The following is a 13,990-nucleotide window of genomic DNA, read 5'->3' as shown; positions in this document are numbered from 1 at the left end:
TCGTCCGCTGAACGGGTGTGTGTAGCCAAGGTCCCAATGGCTACACACATTCTCCCAAGGTTGGCCTCTCCCTGCCTTGACACCGGAGTTGCCTGGCCACTACCCTCGCTTCCTGCCTAGAAGACAGTCAGCAGATGGCAGCATGTGGAGCCCTCAGGACCTGGACCCTCACACCTGCGGTCTCATCCTCCCCGCTCCCTCCCTGAACCGGCTCAGGTGCCCCTCCCTCCAGGAAGGCCAGGTGGCAGGCAGTAGGCAGGAGGGTGAGGGGCAGCCCCGGAACCGCCCCAGGCATCTACTCCCCAATCTCTGGGGCTGCGGGAGTCTGAGCTTTTCCTGACCACTCCATCACCCCGACCCACCTTTTCCCACCTGGAGCCCCAGAGCTGGTGGCTGGGCCTTGGAGGTGAAACAAGGTTGAAACTCCTCTGGGGCCCAGACATGCAAACCCCGGGCACCGCGGGCTGACCGAGCCCTGCTAACCCCGGCTGGTGGGTGCTTCCCCCTGCGGCCTGTTTCCTTTTTTTCTGAAACGTGGGGGCTGGGTGAGAAGTTCTCTCTGGCTGGTGACCCTCAGAGGAGGAGGACTGGAAGGAACCTTGGAGAATCCTCGTGTGCCACCCCCCATTTTACAGATGAGGAAACTGAGGCCCAGAGGAGGAGACCTGGCATCACTGTCCCCCAGCAAATCACAGAAGGGGGTTTTATTAGGGAAGAACCAGGAGCAGGGGCAGGGGAGAGGTAGGCAAGGAGCGGGTCAGTCTCCCCCACCCCTGAAAGGGACCCCACCTTCCAGGGGTCTCCCTCTCTGGCTCTCAGTCCTGGGCATTGTTTTGTAAGCAGCCTTCTCGGGATTACTTCATTCGATCTTTAAATAGCACCTGAAGGGGGCGGGGGTGGGGGGTGAGTGTGTGTGTTTGCTTTAAACAAATGTTTTTTATTTTAAAAATCAAGACATGCGTTTGGTAGACACTTTGGAAAGTCTGAGGCAGCGATCTAGGATGGGGGCTAACAGGGAAATGTCCCGCAACCCAGCAGCCCCAGACCCCCTGGTGGGAGTCCTAGGGTCATTGTCCTCACGCTGTACCTGGGAGTTGGTGTCCCGACTGTCCCTTGTCTAAACAAGCTGCAAACCTCGCCTGTGTTGGGAAAGTCTGCCCCTGGGGCATTTGGTTCTGGTCCGTTTGTGCAGTGGTCCCCCTCCATCCACAGCCTCACTTTTGGCTGACTGGGGTCAACCACGGCCTGAAATGTCACATGTGAGGGTGCAGACACAAACAACTTGTGAGCTTGAAAACGGCGCGCTGCTCTGAGTGGCAAGCCGAACTCTCGCGCTGCCCTGCCTGGGTCGCGAACCTGCCTTCGGCCTGCGTCCTCGCACGGTGCCCACTCCCTGCCCCTCGGTCACTTAGCCATCTCGGCTATCAGAAACAACGCTGGGATTCCCGTCACCCTTATTTCACTTAATGTGCCCAAAGCACCAAGGGTAGTGATGCTGGCGATTCCGATATGCCGAGACTCTAAGATACGTCAGTCTTAAAGTGCTTCCTGTAAGTGAAAAGGTAAAAGTATTCTCCTTTAATAAGGAAAGGAAAGAAAGCGTGTGCTGAAGCCGCTAAGATCTACAGTAAGAACAAATCTGTCCGTGAAATCGTGAAGGAAGGAAAAGAAATCCCTGCTGGTTTTGCTGTCGGTGCGTGATAAGCAGTTAGGTAGAATGGAAAAAGCATTCCATGTGCGAGCGCAAGACATGGACAGAGCCCTGGCCGGGGTGGCTCAGCGGGCTGAGCCTCGTCCCACAAACGGGAAGGTCGCCCGTTCGATTCCCTGGTCAGGGCCCAAGCCTGGATCACAGTTCCCTGTTTGGGTGGGTGTGAGAGGCAACCGATCAATGTTTGTCTCTCCTGTCAGTGTTCCCTTCCTCCCTTTCTCCCTGCCTTTCTCTCTGTAAATAAATAAATAAGTAAATAAATAAAACCGTTTTTCTTTTAAGACACGAGCAGAAAACACGCTCTAACCCACGGCAGTGTGCAGTGCCAGAAAGCACTGTGTCCATACAGACTGGAAAGGGGCTACATTCGCATGACTTTTACTACAGTCTATTGTGCTGTTTTATTAGTAATTATTGTTCACCTCTTACTGAGCCTAACTTATAAATTAGCCTTTATCATAGGTATGCCCATATAGGAAAACACAGCATATGTAGGGTCCGGGGCCCTGGCTGTGGCTGGGAGCTGGGGGAGGGGCTGCCGCGTGTGGCGCTGGAGGCCGGGGCACCTCCTCGTGCCGGACTCTCTGCCTGAGTCTGTTGCCCAGAAGCAGAGTTGTTGCTACCAAAGGCTCTGACCTTTTTAAAGCCCCCTGTTGGCTGAATTGCTTTCCTGCCCATCGGGACCAGTTCAGGTCCGTGTGCAGAGGTTATACGGCCCCTCCTGTGACAGGAGAAGAGAGGCCAGGAGAGGTGACGGGATCTGGCCAGAGGCAACGAGAAGCAGAGCCGCAGCTGGGCTGGACCCAGGCTCCCGAGTCCCCCCCCATTGCCCCCCCGCCCCGTGCCTGCCCCACGCGGAAGGTCACGCCCCAGGTGCCCTCCTTGAGGGACCGACTCCAGGTTCTACTCCTTGCTTCATCACTACTCAAAGATTTCTGTCCCCAGCTGGTCTCTTTTTGCAGTGGGAGGGATCCAAGATAGACCCTGGAAGAACTGCTCTATGGGGTGGGAGCTGAGAGAAGCAGCCCCCTCCCCTTAGCCCGTGCGTCTGGCCTAAAGGAGGGCCAGGGGAGGGGCTGGCTCAAGTCTCGGTTCCTCCTGGGGCTTCCTGCAGGCACCTTTCACTTCCTGCCCCTGCAGCCCCGCGCTCTGAGTGGGGCGGGGCGGGCCAGCTGGTGAGCCCGGGCAGGAGGGGCCCGACCCCTGACCTCCCCCTGTCTCAGCAGGGCCGTCCCACTCAGCCCGTACCTTTAGAAGCGGGTGGCATCGCTCTGGGCCTGAATCCCTATCTTCGAAATGGAGCCTGCAGGCGACCCAGCTGTTGGAGATTACAGGGGTCAAAGGGCAAGCAGGGAGCGTCCCAGTCCTACCTAGGAGTGCCTCCGCCTCCTTCCCTCCCCGGGACACAGACACTTCCCGCCGAGCCCCCACCCTCAGCAACCCCCCCACCCCCACTCCGGAAAGTCAGTTTCCCAGAGCAGTTACCACCCCGTCACTCATCCATTACTGCCCGTGATCGCGCCGGATCCGGACCCGCCGCTTGTGCCCAAGGCCACCTTGGTTGTGCTTGTCAGTCCCAGGCCCTGTCCATTGGGTCCTAGGCTGATGGGGGAGACCGAGCATGAATGCAATGACGGACCGGGTACCCCTCCAGGGCGAGGGGGTGTCCCAAGCAGGGGGGTGGGGGGGCGACTAATCCAGGGTCCCAGGGGGAGTGCTTTGAATAATAGGAGGTGTGTCCTGAATCCTAAGGCGGTTTTCTTGCCGGGATGGAGCAGAGAAATGGCATTCCTGCCCCAGGGGACTAGGTGCGGAGGAGAGGGGGCAGGAGGGTCACGCGGGCAAGGGGAGGGGCTGGAGAGGGGCAGCGGGACCTGAATCCCGGGGCGGGCTGTGTGAGAGCCTTCGCCGCGCTGTGCCCGCCGCCTGCACACAGCCGCCCTCGGGGAACCCGGGTGCCCCTCCAGCCCCACTGTCGGTGTCTCCCCCGCTCCCGTCCCCCTGAGAGGCCGCCGGACTCCTCCGCACTCCTCTGGGCGGAATGAGCTCCTATTTGCTCCGCTGCGGTGAATCAGGCCCGACTCTTCCTCGCCCAGAGATGAAATCTGATCCCTCTCCAGCCTGTGCCCCTGCCCCGCTGCCGGGTCCGGACCCCGGGTCCGGGTGCAATAGCAGCAGCTGCCCAAGGTCACACGGAGAGTCGGGAGAAGCCAGGAAGGCGCACAGAGCCTGCGTTCCGGCTCTGCTCCTTCCCGGGCCTCTTTAAGGTTGAGGGGCTGCCTGCCCCGGGAACACAGCACGGGCCCCAGCGCCCAGGGGACCTCGGAGCGCCTCTTCACTCCTTTGAGCTGCAGAGATTCTGGGGTCCAGCCCCGGTGGCATCGCGATGGCCAACCGCTAGGTGCTGGACCCAGAGGGAAGGAGGTCCGCGCGGGAAGTGCAGCCCGGGGGCGGGGTCAAGGGGAGGCGGGGCTGAGGGACCCTGAGCCCCAGAGGGGCAAGAAAGGGGCGGGGCCAGGGGCTAGTGGCCGGGCGAGGGAGGGCGAGGAAATCCAGGGAGGAATCCGGTGAGCCGCGCGACCCTACACTCCTCCAAACTTCTCCGCGCTCACGTGGCGTCCGGGTCCCCATGCGCCCCCTGAGCCAGAGGGGCCCAGATTGCAGGGCATGGCCGGACTTTGGCAAGGTGTGGGGCAGGACACCTGCCCCTTGCGTTCTGGGCTCGGTGCCGACCTCGGAGTTGTGTCCCAGGAACCCGCGGGCCGGCGGGGCAGACGGACGCGTCCCAGGTGGACGAGCTGTGTGGCATTTGCCGAGGTCGGCCCTGTGCTCTCGGGATTCGTTTCTGCCCTACGGTCTTGGTGGCCAGCTCCGGGCTTCCATGTTCACAGGGGCCTGAAGATGGCGACTAATGGGGTCACTCCAGGCAGGGGGACTAACAGTGATGTCTGGGGCAGGACTCCCCGAGGCCCGGAAGGGGGGGAGGGTTGGGAGGGCTGGGGAGAGGGTGACTGGGGAGTTGGACGGGAAGCTGAGCCCCAGCTCCCCGCAGCCGGGTGCTCCACTGCCTCGCGACCTCAGGAGGCCCGGCACCCCCTCCCTCCCACAGGCAGCTGGAGCCTGAGTCACCAGCTGCCTGTCAGGGAGACAAAGCAGCGAGGGCCCTCCCCGCCAGACCCTCCTCCAGGGCTGGCACCCATCTGCGCTGGCAGGGAGTCCACAGTCTTCTGCTGCAGTCTCTGCCTCCATCCTGGAGAAAATGGAGGCACCAAGGGCCGGGAATTAGGGCTTTGAGACTGGGGGCGGCACCCCTGGTGGTGATGGCCGGCTTCTCAGCCCAGCGGTGGGGGGCGGGGGGGGCGGGGCCACGAGGCTGCCTGCCTCCAAGGGCGCCTCAGGCAGGACCAGCTGGCCTCTCCCTGCAGCCCTGTGGCAGAGGTGCTGGCAGCCCATCCTGCGGATGAGAACACCGAGGCCTCGAATGGCTGAATGGCCTACTAGAGCAGAAATTGCAATCCCCGTTAGCCTGGCTCCAACACGCAGGATAAGGAGGAGCTTGCAGTGCCAGGGGCTGGGAAGGCTTCCAGGAAGAGAGACCCGACTGTGGGAAGGGTGGGGGCTCCCAGAGGAGTCAGGGTGCCTCCAGTACTGGTCAGGCGGTTCGTCGGGTGCTGGGTGTGCTGTCAGGGTGCAGGAACGAACGCCACTCGGGGACCAGGGCCCTCCAGCTTCTCTCTCTGTTGGCATTGAACTAGCCAGAGGGCAGGTTGGGGGCTCACAGCCCAGGTTCCAGGCCAGACGCTGGCCCTGCCTGGCTGTGCGCCAGTCACAGCCGTTGCTTCCCCAGTCTGGGACTTGGGTTTCTCTCCAGGAAATCCCAGACCCCCTGGCCCAGGGCTGGGTAGACTGGTCACCCACCATCTAACATGGGGACACTGGGGCCCAGCACAGGCTTTCCCGAATGTCCACAACCTCTCGGGCCCCTGAGCCTTGCACGGCCAGAGCTGGGCACTGAGTGAGGCTCAACAGTGAGGAAGGAACATGCTTTCACAGTAGCCCCTGGTGCGCACACTCGCTGAAATTCGTGAGCACGCAGGCACCGCACACTGGAGCCGCCAGCACTCACAGCTGGGGGGCGGGGCAGGTGCCCTTCAGGCTCAGAGACTCGGCTCATCTGCCCGCCCCGTGGGGCTCGCTGCAGATGCCAGGGGTTATTTTAAGCCTGGATCAATGGACGATTTTTGGTGACACAGGCTTGGGGGCCGGCGAGCAGAGGGACAAGGGGCGAGTGCTCCGGTACCGTGCTAGGGAGGGACACCCCAGGCCCGGGAGGGCAGCCTGAGCAAAGGGGTCGCTCCAGAGCTGGCTGGACCGCTGTGTGTGTGGATCCCCTTGCCCCCTGGCACATGGCTGGGTACCTGGGGGTAGTGTCAGCTGAAGGGATGGCCACGCCCAGGGCTCAACCAGCCAGCTGCGGTGTCTCTTTGCTTTGCCCACTGCTGTCCCCACCCCCCCAGCTATTTGTTCACACAGAGAGGGCACTGAGTGCTGGGCGTGGACCTGGTAGATGTGGCGTCTCTGGTCACTGGCTGACCACTGAACCAGACTGGGATGGGGAGGCATTGTGGGTGTGGGAGGAGCTGGAGGTTGGACCTCAGTCCCTGGGGGTGGGAGGGGACTGGAATACGTTCCTTTGTTGGACAAATGGAGATCATGTATGCGTGTGTGTGTGTATACATACACACATGTATATGTATGTATGTGATGGGGTTAACGTGAGGTGGAAGCTGAGCAGAGCGCGCACTGATGCCAGGGTAGTGGACACAAGACAGGAAGGCGCTCCGGGCCCAGGGGGTCACCCCGCCCGGGAAGAGGCCACAGCCCCGGGAGGCTGAGACAAGCCTTTCTGAGCCTGGTGCCCAGCAGCAGGGTGGGGGAGTCGGCCGCCCTCAGAGCCCCGGGAAACCTGGAGGGCAGCTGGGCAGAGGGCGGGTGGGGGCACGGACTCAAGCCGGACTGTGCCGTGGATTCTGTTCCTCCAGGAAGCAGGAAAGGACGCACCAGCAACATGGCCACAACGTCCTAAGCAGGATAACAAACTGAAAGTTTGGCATCAAAATGTGAACTGAGCGAAGGGAGCCAAATGTGTGGAGAGGGAAGGTAACTAAAAAAAGAGTAAACAAAACCATTTACAAAGTGGTGTGTAAAGTGTGACATATTTTAGCATCAGCTGCCCCCGGTGGTGGGGTTAGGCGATTTCATTTCATTCCTTTGCTTATTTCCTTTTCTCCAAGTTTGTAATAGTGTTTCAAACCGGCTGGGGGGTCTTCCGGGCTGGATCAGAGGCACGTCTGTGGGTGGAGGAGGGGGAGGGGCTGTCTTTAGCTAAGGCTCGAGGAGTCGCCCTGAGGGGGGTGGGTGTTGGGGGGAGGCCACCCTCCCCCATTTCCTGTCTTAGCCCACTAATACCTGAAATTAGCCTGTCAGCCCCTCATCTCAGCAACAGGGCTTGATCCTCCTTAAAATGTAAATCCTTCTCCCTCTTCTCCCACCTCCTCTGTCTTTCCGAGCCGACCCTAGTCGCCCAGTGAAGACAGGATGCGCAGGGAGCGGACCCCGGGGGCCGGAATTCTTCGCGTTATAGGCATTAGAGCCCACAGTCACTTCCTTCATTCGTTCAGCAGACTCCGGGGAGACACTGGGCCGACCCCCCTTGGTGTTCCCATCTGGATGAGGGGAGACACCACAGCGAACCCTGCCCCTTGGAGGGGGCACGAGATGGATCTGCCCACCCCCCCCAGGAAGAGTTTTGCATGTTAAGATGAGAGACCGAGGCAGAGAGAAGCGAGGCGCTGCTGCCCGTTCGCGCTCTCCAGGTCGACCCGATCTAGGTAAACAAGGCCCAGCGAGCTCTCGGCCAGTCAGTCCACCTTCCCGGCCCGCCCCCTGGCCCGGGCGTGTGCAAGGACGCGAGGGTCCTGCGGAGGCCCGCCGGAGCGTCCGCCAGTGGCCCCGCCCCTTCGCCGCGGGCCTGAACTAGCCTCGTTGACCCCGGCTCACACACAGGGTGGTGGAGCGAGCTCTGGAAGGCTCCGGCCCGGCCGTGCCCGGGGGCACCGTAGGTACCCCGACACCTCAAGACCCCAACCCGGTGTCCAGGAGGTTCTGGGAGCAGGGCGTGAGCCCCTGCGTTAACGCTGCGCCCCGGGCCGCGGGGAGGGGACCCCCATTTGTCTCTGTGCAGCGGTTGTGCTGGGGGTCTCCTTCCCAGAGGACAGGCGGGAGCAACCGACAGGCAGAGAGGGGAAGGGACCCCCTGTCTGGTCAGAACTGACGGAGGGGACGCGAAGGAGGCCCGGGGGTTGGGGGGGGCAGCAACGACATTCACCGGCCGCTCTGTCCCCGCGGTGCCCTCACCTGTAGACACAGGCGCGCCGCCGCGGGCCCGGTGTCCGAAGCACCAGCCCGGAGGGCCGAAGCCGAACCCTCGGAGCGCCCAGTTCCGAGGAATGACCCGGGAGGCCTTGGGGGCAGGTCCGGAGGGGCGTCCGGGCTGTTGCGCACCCCGCCGCGTCCCCTCCCGCCCCTGGAGGCGGCCGCGCTCCTCCTCCGGCTCCGCTCGCTCCTTCCCCGCGCTCCCTCCCTCCCTCCCTCCCCCGCCCGCCCTAGTCCGCGCTAAGCCGGAGCCGCGAGCAGAGCGCGGGCAGCGCGGAGCGGGCGGCGGGAAAGCCATCCCCGCTAGGCCCGGGACCCGCACACCCGCTGGGCCGGGGAGAGGCACGGGGCCGCGCGCAGGTGAGGACCCGCCGCCCGGACCGGGGACGTCCCGGAGCGCAGACTGGCCGGCTCGAGTCCGAGGTGCGCCGAGGCGGAGGACGCGCCCACCGGCCCCGAGACCTCGGGTCGAGCCCACCCGGCTCTGGGGTCCTCGGAGGAGGCTGTCGGCCGAGGAGGCATCCGCCGGGAGCCAGCGCCTGGGGAGCGGCCCCCGCACGATCCCTGCGGGCACGGAGGGAGCCGCGGCGCGCCGCCATGCGCGGGGCGCTGTAGCCGAAGGTGCGGGCCCGATGGAGCGGGCCGGCGCGCGGGAGCTGCTCGGTGGCTACGGCCCGCCGGCGCTCCGGCTCGCGCTGGCGCTGTTGCTGCTTCTGGCGCGGCCGCCGTCGGGCGGCGCGGGGGCCCCCGAAGCGCAGGAGGCCGCGGCCCCCAAGCACGGCGGCCCCGGCCGGCGGCGACCGCTGCCGAGGCTACTACGACGTGATTGGCCAGTGGGACCCGCCCTTCAACTGCAGCTCGGGCCCCTACAGCTTCTGCTGCGGCACGTGCGGCTACCGCTTTTGCTGCCACGACGGGCCACGGCGCCTCGACCAGAGCCGCTGTTCCAACTACGACACGCCGGCCTGGGTGCAGACCGGCCGGCCGCCGGCGCGGCCCGAGACCCCGCCGTGCCCCGCGACCCGGGCCGCGAGCGCAGCCACATGGCGGTGTACGCGGTGTGCGGCGTCGCCGCGCTGCTCTTGCTGGCCGGCATCGGGGTGCGCCTGGGCCTGGAGAAGGCGCACAGTCCGCGCGCGCGGCGCACGGTGACCAGGTGAGCGCGCGCCGGCCGGGGTCCCCGCACGTTCCGCTCCGACAGCCCGACTACGCGGCGGGCGCCTCCTCGCTGCCTTGGTCCTTCGTGTGGTCCTCTCCACAGCCCCCTTCTCCGGTCCTTCCTCCCTGCCTCTGTCTCCAGGTCTGTGTCCCCCGAGTCCCCACTTCACGGAGGGAGACGCTGCCACCCGCCCTGTCTCCCCTTGAACTCCCGGCAGAGCTGGGTTGCTGGGCCACCCTCCCCCGCGGCTCCGCGCCTCCTCCTGAGTGGGCAGAGGGCCGCCATGTCAGCGCCCAGGGGAGGGGGGTCTGGGGCCTGAGCCCAGCAGCATGGGGTGGGGGTGGGGCGTAGCGTTGGGTGTCTTGGGCCGAAAGGAACGCGGGTAGGGGCCTGTTCTGTAGCCCTCTCGGTTGTCTCCCTCCAGCTTCTCCCCCGACTTCGCCCTCCTCCCACCTCCCTCCCTGCCCTCCGTAGCTGTGACTCAGGCCTGACCTTTCCCTTTAGGTTTCAGAAGGCCTCCCAGCTCACCCCACTCAGTACCCCTAGAAAGGGGTGGGCGCGTGTGGGAGGCCTAGACAGGGGCTTGCTGAGTTCTGTGCTCTGTGTCAAGTGGCGTGTCCAGGACCGGGTTCCCCTCCTCCTGGGGTTAGGGACTCTGTGTCGTGACCCTGGAACCCTCGCCCACACCCCCACCCTCACATGACTCCAGCCACCCTCGAGTCCTGGGGGTTTGGCCCTCCTCACTCACCCAGGTCCCGTTCCCCTTGGGGGGCACGGAGGTTGCTGACACTGCATGTGACAAGCTAGTACCCAGAAGTGACAACAACAGAAGTCCCCAGGCCCAGGTGGGCCAGCTGTGGATGCTCCCCCCCCCCAGACCTCAGGGACAGAGGGTCGGCGCTTCCTTGGAGCCCCACAGCACCCCTGGTCCCAGGGGTCACCCCTCCCAGACAGCTGCAGGGCAGAGCTGGGCTGGAACCTGTGGAGGCTCTGAGCCCGGGCCCGCATGCTGCAAGGGAAGGGCCGGGGCTCCCCCGGCTTGAAGTCCCTCACTCGTGGGGAGGGGGGAGAGGATAGGGCACGTCCTTGACCCAAGTGGGGTGGCAGGACCTGGGGGCTGTGATGGTAGAGCTGGGGGGTGGGTGACTGGGGCAGCCTCGCTCACACGTTGGCCTCCAACCGGCCTCGGCTGGGCGGACTGGGAAGGGAAGCAGGCCTGGGGAAGCTTCCGGGAGAGCCGGCCTCGCCTAACGCGCTGTGAGGCCAGGGCCAGTCCTGCCCTCCTTGAGCTCCGGGCTCCCTGTGTCCTGACTCCCTTTCCTCCCGCGGGGAGACCGGAAACCCACCCTGAGCTCACCCGCGGGTGTGTTGCGAGCTCCTGTGCTCCCGCCACGTCTCCCCCGTAACTCTGCCATGTCGGGACGGATGGTCAGGAGAGGCTCCGCAGAGGGCTGAGACGGGAGCTGGGGTCTGTCCCTGGAGACGGTTTGTGCAAAGGCCCGAAGGAATGAAAATTGCTCAGGCATTTGGGAAAGCTGGCAGAGAGGTGTGTGCCCAGAGATGCGGGGGGGGGGGGGGGTGCAAGCACGCACAGGTCAGCTCAGGCCGGCACAAGACGGCTTCCAGACCCTGCTGCACCTCGGCCAAACCATGCCTGCCCCCGGTGTCCCGCCTCCAGTGCGCTTCTTCATCTGAGCGAGCCATCGTCTGAGGCCCCGGCCCCGAAGGGGGTCAGAGAGAGCTGGGAGACAGTCATGGGTTGTGGGTGCTGAGGCAGCTGGGCTGCAGGCTGGGCCTGGCTGTCTTGCTGGAAAGGCTACGTCAGACGCTGCCACAGCTGGATTGGGGCTGGGTGTCCTTGTACCCGGGGCGGGGGGACTGCCCAAGGTCCACACAGCCTTGATGTTGGGGTCCCTCTGGCTCATCTGTCCGTCCTCCATACCTGTGCCGGCAGCTACATCCCAGGACCCACAGAAGACGCCGCTGCAGGAGGGGAGTTAGGTAGACCCCCCCCCTTTTTTAATATCACCCAAGGATGTAGTTTTGTAGATTTTAGAGAGAGAGGAGGGAGGAGAGAGAGGGGGGCAAACATTGATGTGAGAGAGAAACATTGATTGGTTGCCCCTCATATGCGCCCTGACCAGGGAACGAACCCCCAGCCTAGGTATGTGCCCTGGCTGGGGATCAGACCCACAACCTGTTCTGGTGTGCAGGTGATGCTGCAGTCAGCTGAGCCACCTGGCCAGAGGGCTTGGTGGGACTTCCCTAGGCTTCCTGGAGGAGGCATGCCGGTGGGTGGGGCTTGAGAACGGGTGGCTTTAATGGGAGGAGGTGGAGGAAAGGATGCTGTCGGCAGAAGTAGCAGCATGAGCAGGTCCAGGAGACGGATGCGCTCACAGGACTCGTGTCGAGGGAAGGAGGCTGAACTCAAGGGTCTTGGAGAGCGGACTCCAGGAGGGGCGGAGGGTTTGGAGAACAAGGTGGCCTTGGTCACACCAGCCTGTCGGCTTCCTCCCCTGCTGTGGGAAGTAGCCGTGTCGGGGCCACAGGTGGTGCCTGGTGGGGGAGACTAGATGCGTAAGGTCAATCAGAGGGGAGCAGAGGGGAGGCCCAGAGAGGTTGAGGGAGTTGCCCAGGGCCACGCAGTGAGGCAGTGGTGGCCGGCCGGGGCTGGCCCCCGACGGGCAGAGCCTGGGCGATGGCGGAGCAGGAACCCCTGAGGGGGTGCTGCTTCTCATCACTCTCTCTCGCAGGACACTGACTGAGCTTCTGAAGCAGCCTGGCCCGCAGGAGCCACTGCCTCCCCCTCTGGGTCCACCTGTGGGCAGCTATGTCCAGGTGCAGATGGGCGATGGCCTCCCCCGGGGCTCCCCCCACAACAGCACAGGTGAGCGGGCCAACAGGGGGGCACTGGGCCCCCCGGGTCTGCCACGGGCCTGGGGGCAAGGGAAGGGCTGTGTGGAGGGGCCAGAGGCTCTGCGAGGACTGCTTCCCGGACAGACGTGAGCCGCTGCCTCCGCAGGTGTGAGTGGGGGATGGGCCCGCAGGTAGGCTCCCCCAGGTGGATGGAAACCCTCTGAGGGGTCCTGCACCCTCCAGCCCCAAGGACTCCAGGGAGGCTCCAGACAAAGGGGTCGCTGGCTCAGGCTGTGGTTCCAGGCTCCAGCTCAGCACCCTGGGGTGTGCCTGTCCAGGGTCTGTGGCCTCCTGCAGGGCCCTTCCTCTAGGCCGGAGCCTCCCTCTGGGCCTCTTGTTGTAGAGCAGGCTTGATGGCACCCCCGACACACACACACACACACACACACACACCCCGTGGGCTCTAATGCCCAGGCATTCCCTCCCTCTCCGCCCGGTCAGGTCCCGGGACTCAGTGCCTGGCTCACGCTGAATACGCTGGCGAGTCATCCCATTAGGTTAGCACCCACTTAGGACTGGCTGCTATTCATGTTATTCTGAGCCAGGCCCTGTTCCGGACGCGGGAAATGGTGCCATGGAGACAGGTTCCACTTTCAGTCTCACCCAAAGAGCCACCCAACTGAACTGCCATTGGAGACAGGGCCGAAGAGGTGGCTGTGTACGTGCAGAGAGCCCCCTGGTCAGCGGGCTGAGTTTCATCTTCCCTCTCCCCCGCTCTAGACAAGAAACGCCACAACGGGCCCCTGGGGTCGGTGGCGACCCTGGGACCCCAGCGTGGTCCCCGGCTGCAGGGCGGCGGCAGCAGCAGGACGCTGCAGCCCGACTACGCTACTAAGTACGCCACCCTCAAGGCAGCCGCGCTGAAGCCCTCAGGTGAGTGGCCGAGCCTGTGGGAGGAGCGCGGGGCCCACGGGAGTGGCGGAGACCCCAGCCCTGCTGGTCTGCTCCGGCAGCTCCTATAGGGGGCGCCCCTCAGCGCAGCCGTGCCCCGCACCCCGGCCGGGCTGACTGGCTGGGACCCCTCGCGGGACCCAGAGTCCCCGGGCGTGGAAAGCCGCGTCTCAGACGGCCTATCCCCGCCCCCGGCACGCCCCGCTCTGTCCCCACAGAGGCCTCCCCGCAGGACTTCTACCAGCATTTTCCGGCGCCCGCCCCCGCCCCACTGACCCTGCCGGCGCGCGCCCCGCGGCCCCCCGAGGACTTGCCCGCGCTGCCTGACGCCTGCCCGTGGGCCCCTCCAGGCTACGCGCCCCCCGCCGGCCCCGCCCCGACGGGCCACTGCAAGGCCTGGACCACCAGCCGCCTGGCCCGGCCTGCGCCCCGCGGCCACCTGGCGGCTCAGGCGTCCCCTGCTCCCCCGCGGTCCGGCCGCCCGCCCCGGCGCCAGTTCGGCGTGAAGAAGCTGCCAGAAGGCTTTGGCACGCAGCCCCCCGGCCTTTACGGCTGCGCGGGCCCTGCCCCCGGGCACCTGAGCACCAACAGCAAAGCCGAGGTCACCGTGTGAAGGCGGGGCTGTTGGCTCTTCGGAGGCATCGCGTCTACCAGGGATCCGCCGTCGGCCTGGCCCAGGGGCCCAGGCCACAAGGGGCAGGGGCACCGCCAGCCTTTCTGCCTGGCCGAACCGGACCGGGGCCCTTGGAGCCCTCAGGGCTAAGGAGGGGCCTGTCCTGGGGGCCCTGGGGCCCAGGTTCCTCGTGTAAATAAACCGTACTCTGTGGCTCCCACCCCTGAGAATAAAGGAGCCCCAGCTTGGGTCTGAGCGGAGCTGA

At 64.9% G+C, this 13,990-nt stretch overlaps 1 protein-coding gene across 1 annotated transcript; it reads left to right on the top strand.

The window, feature by feature from the left end:
- Nucleotides 1-8,395: 8,395 nt before the first annotated feature.
- On the top strand, nt 8,396-13,990 carry SHISA8 (shisa family member 8). The gene is given in 6 exon segments (XM_028533444.2): nt 8,396-8,916; nt 8,918-9,140; nt 9,143-9,302; nt 12,059-12,192; nt 12,942-13,094; nt 13,331-13,990. Coding segments are annotated over 6 exon segments (1,203 nt in total). The 5' UTR covers nt 8,396-8,778; the 3' UTR covers nt 13,726-13,990.

The sequence above is a fragment of the Phyllostomus discolor genome, chromosome 2 (genome assembly GCF_004126475.2).
Source record: "Phyllostomus discolor isolate MPI-MPIP mPhyDis1 chromosome 2, mPhyDis1.pri.v3, whole genome shotgun sequence".
Lineage (NCBI taxonomy): Eukaryota > Metazoa > Chordata > Mammalia > Chiroptera > Phyllostomidae > Phyllostomus > Phyllostomus discolor.
Note: the sequence above shows the minus strand (reverse complement) of the source record. Positions and strands in the feature narration are given on the sequence as shown.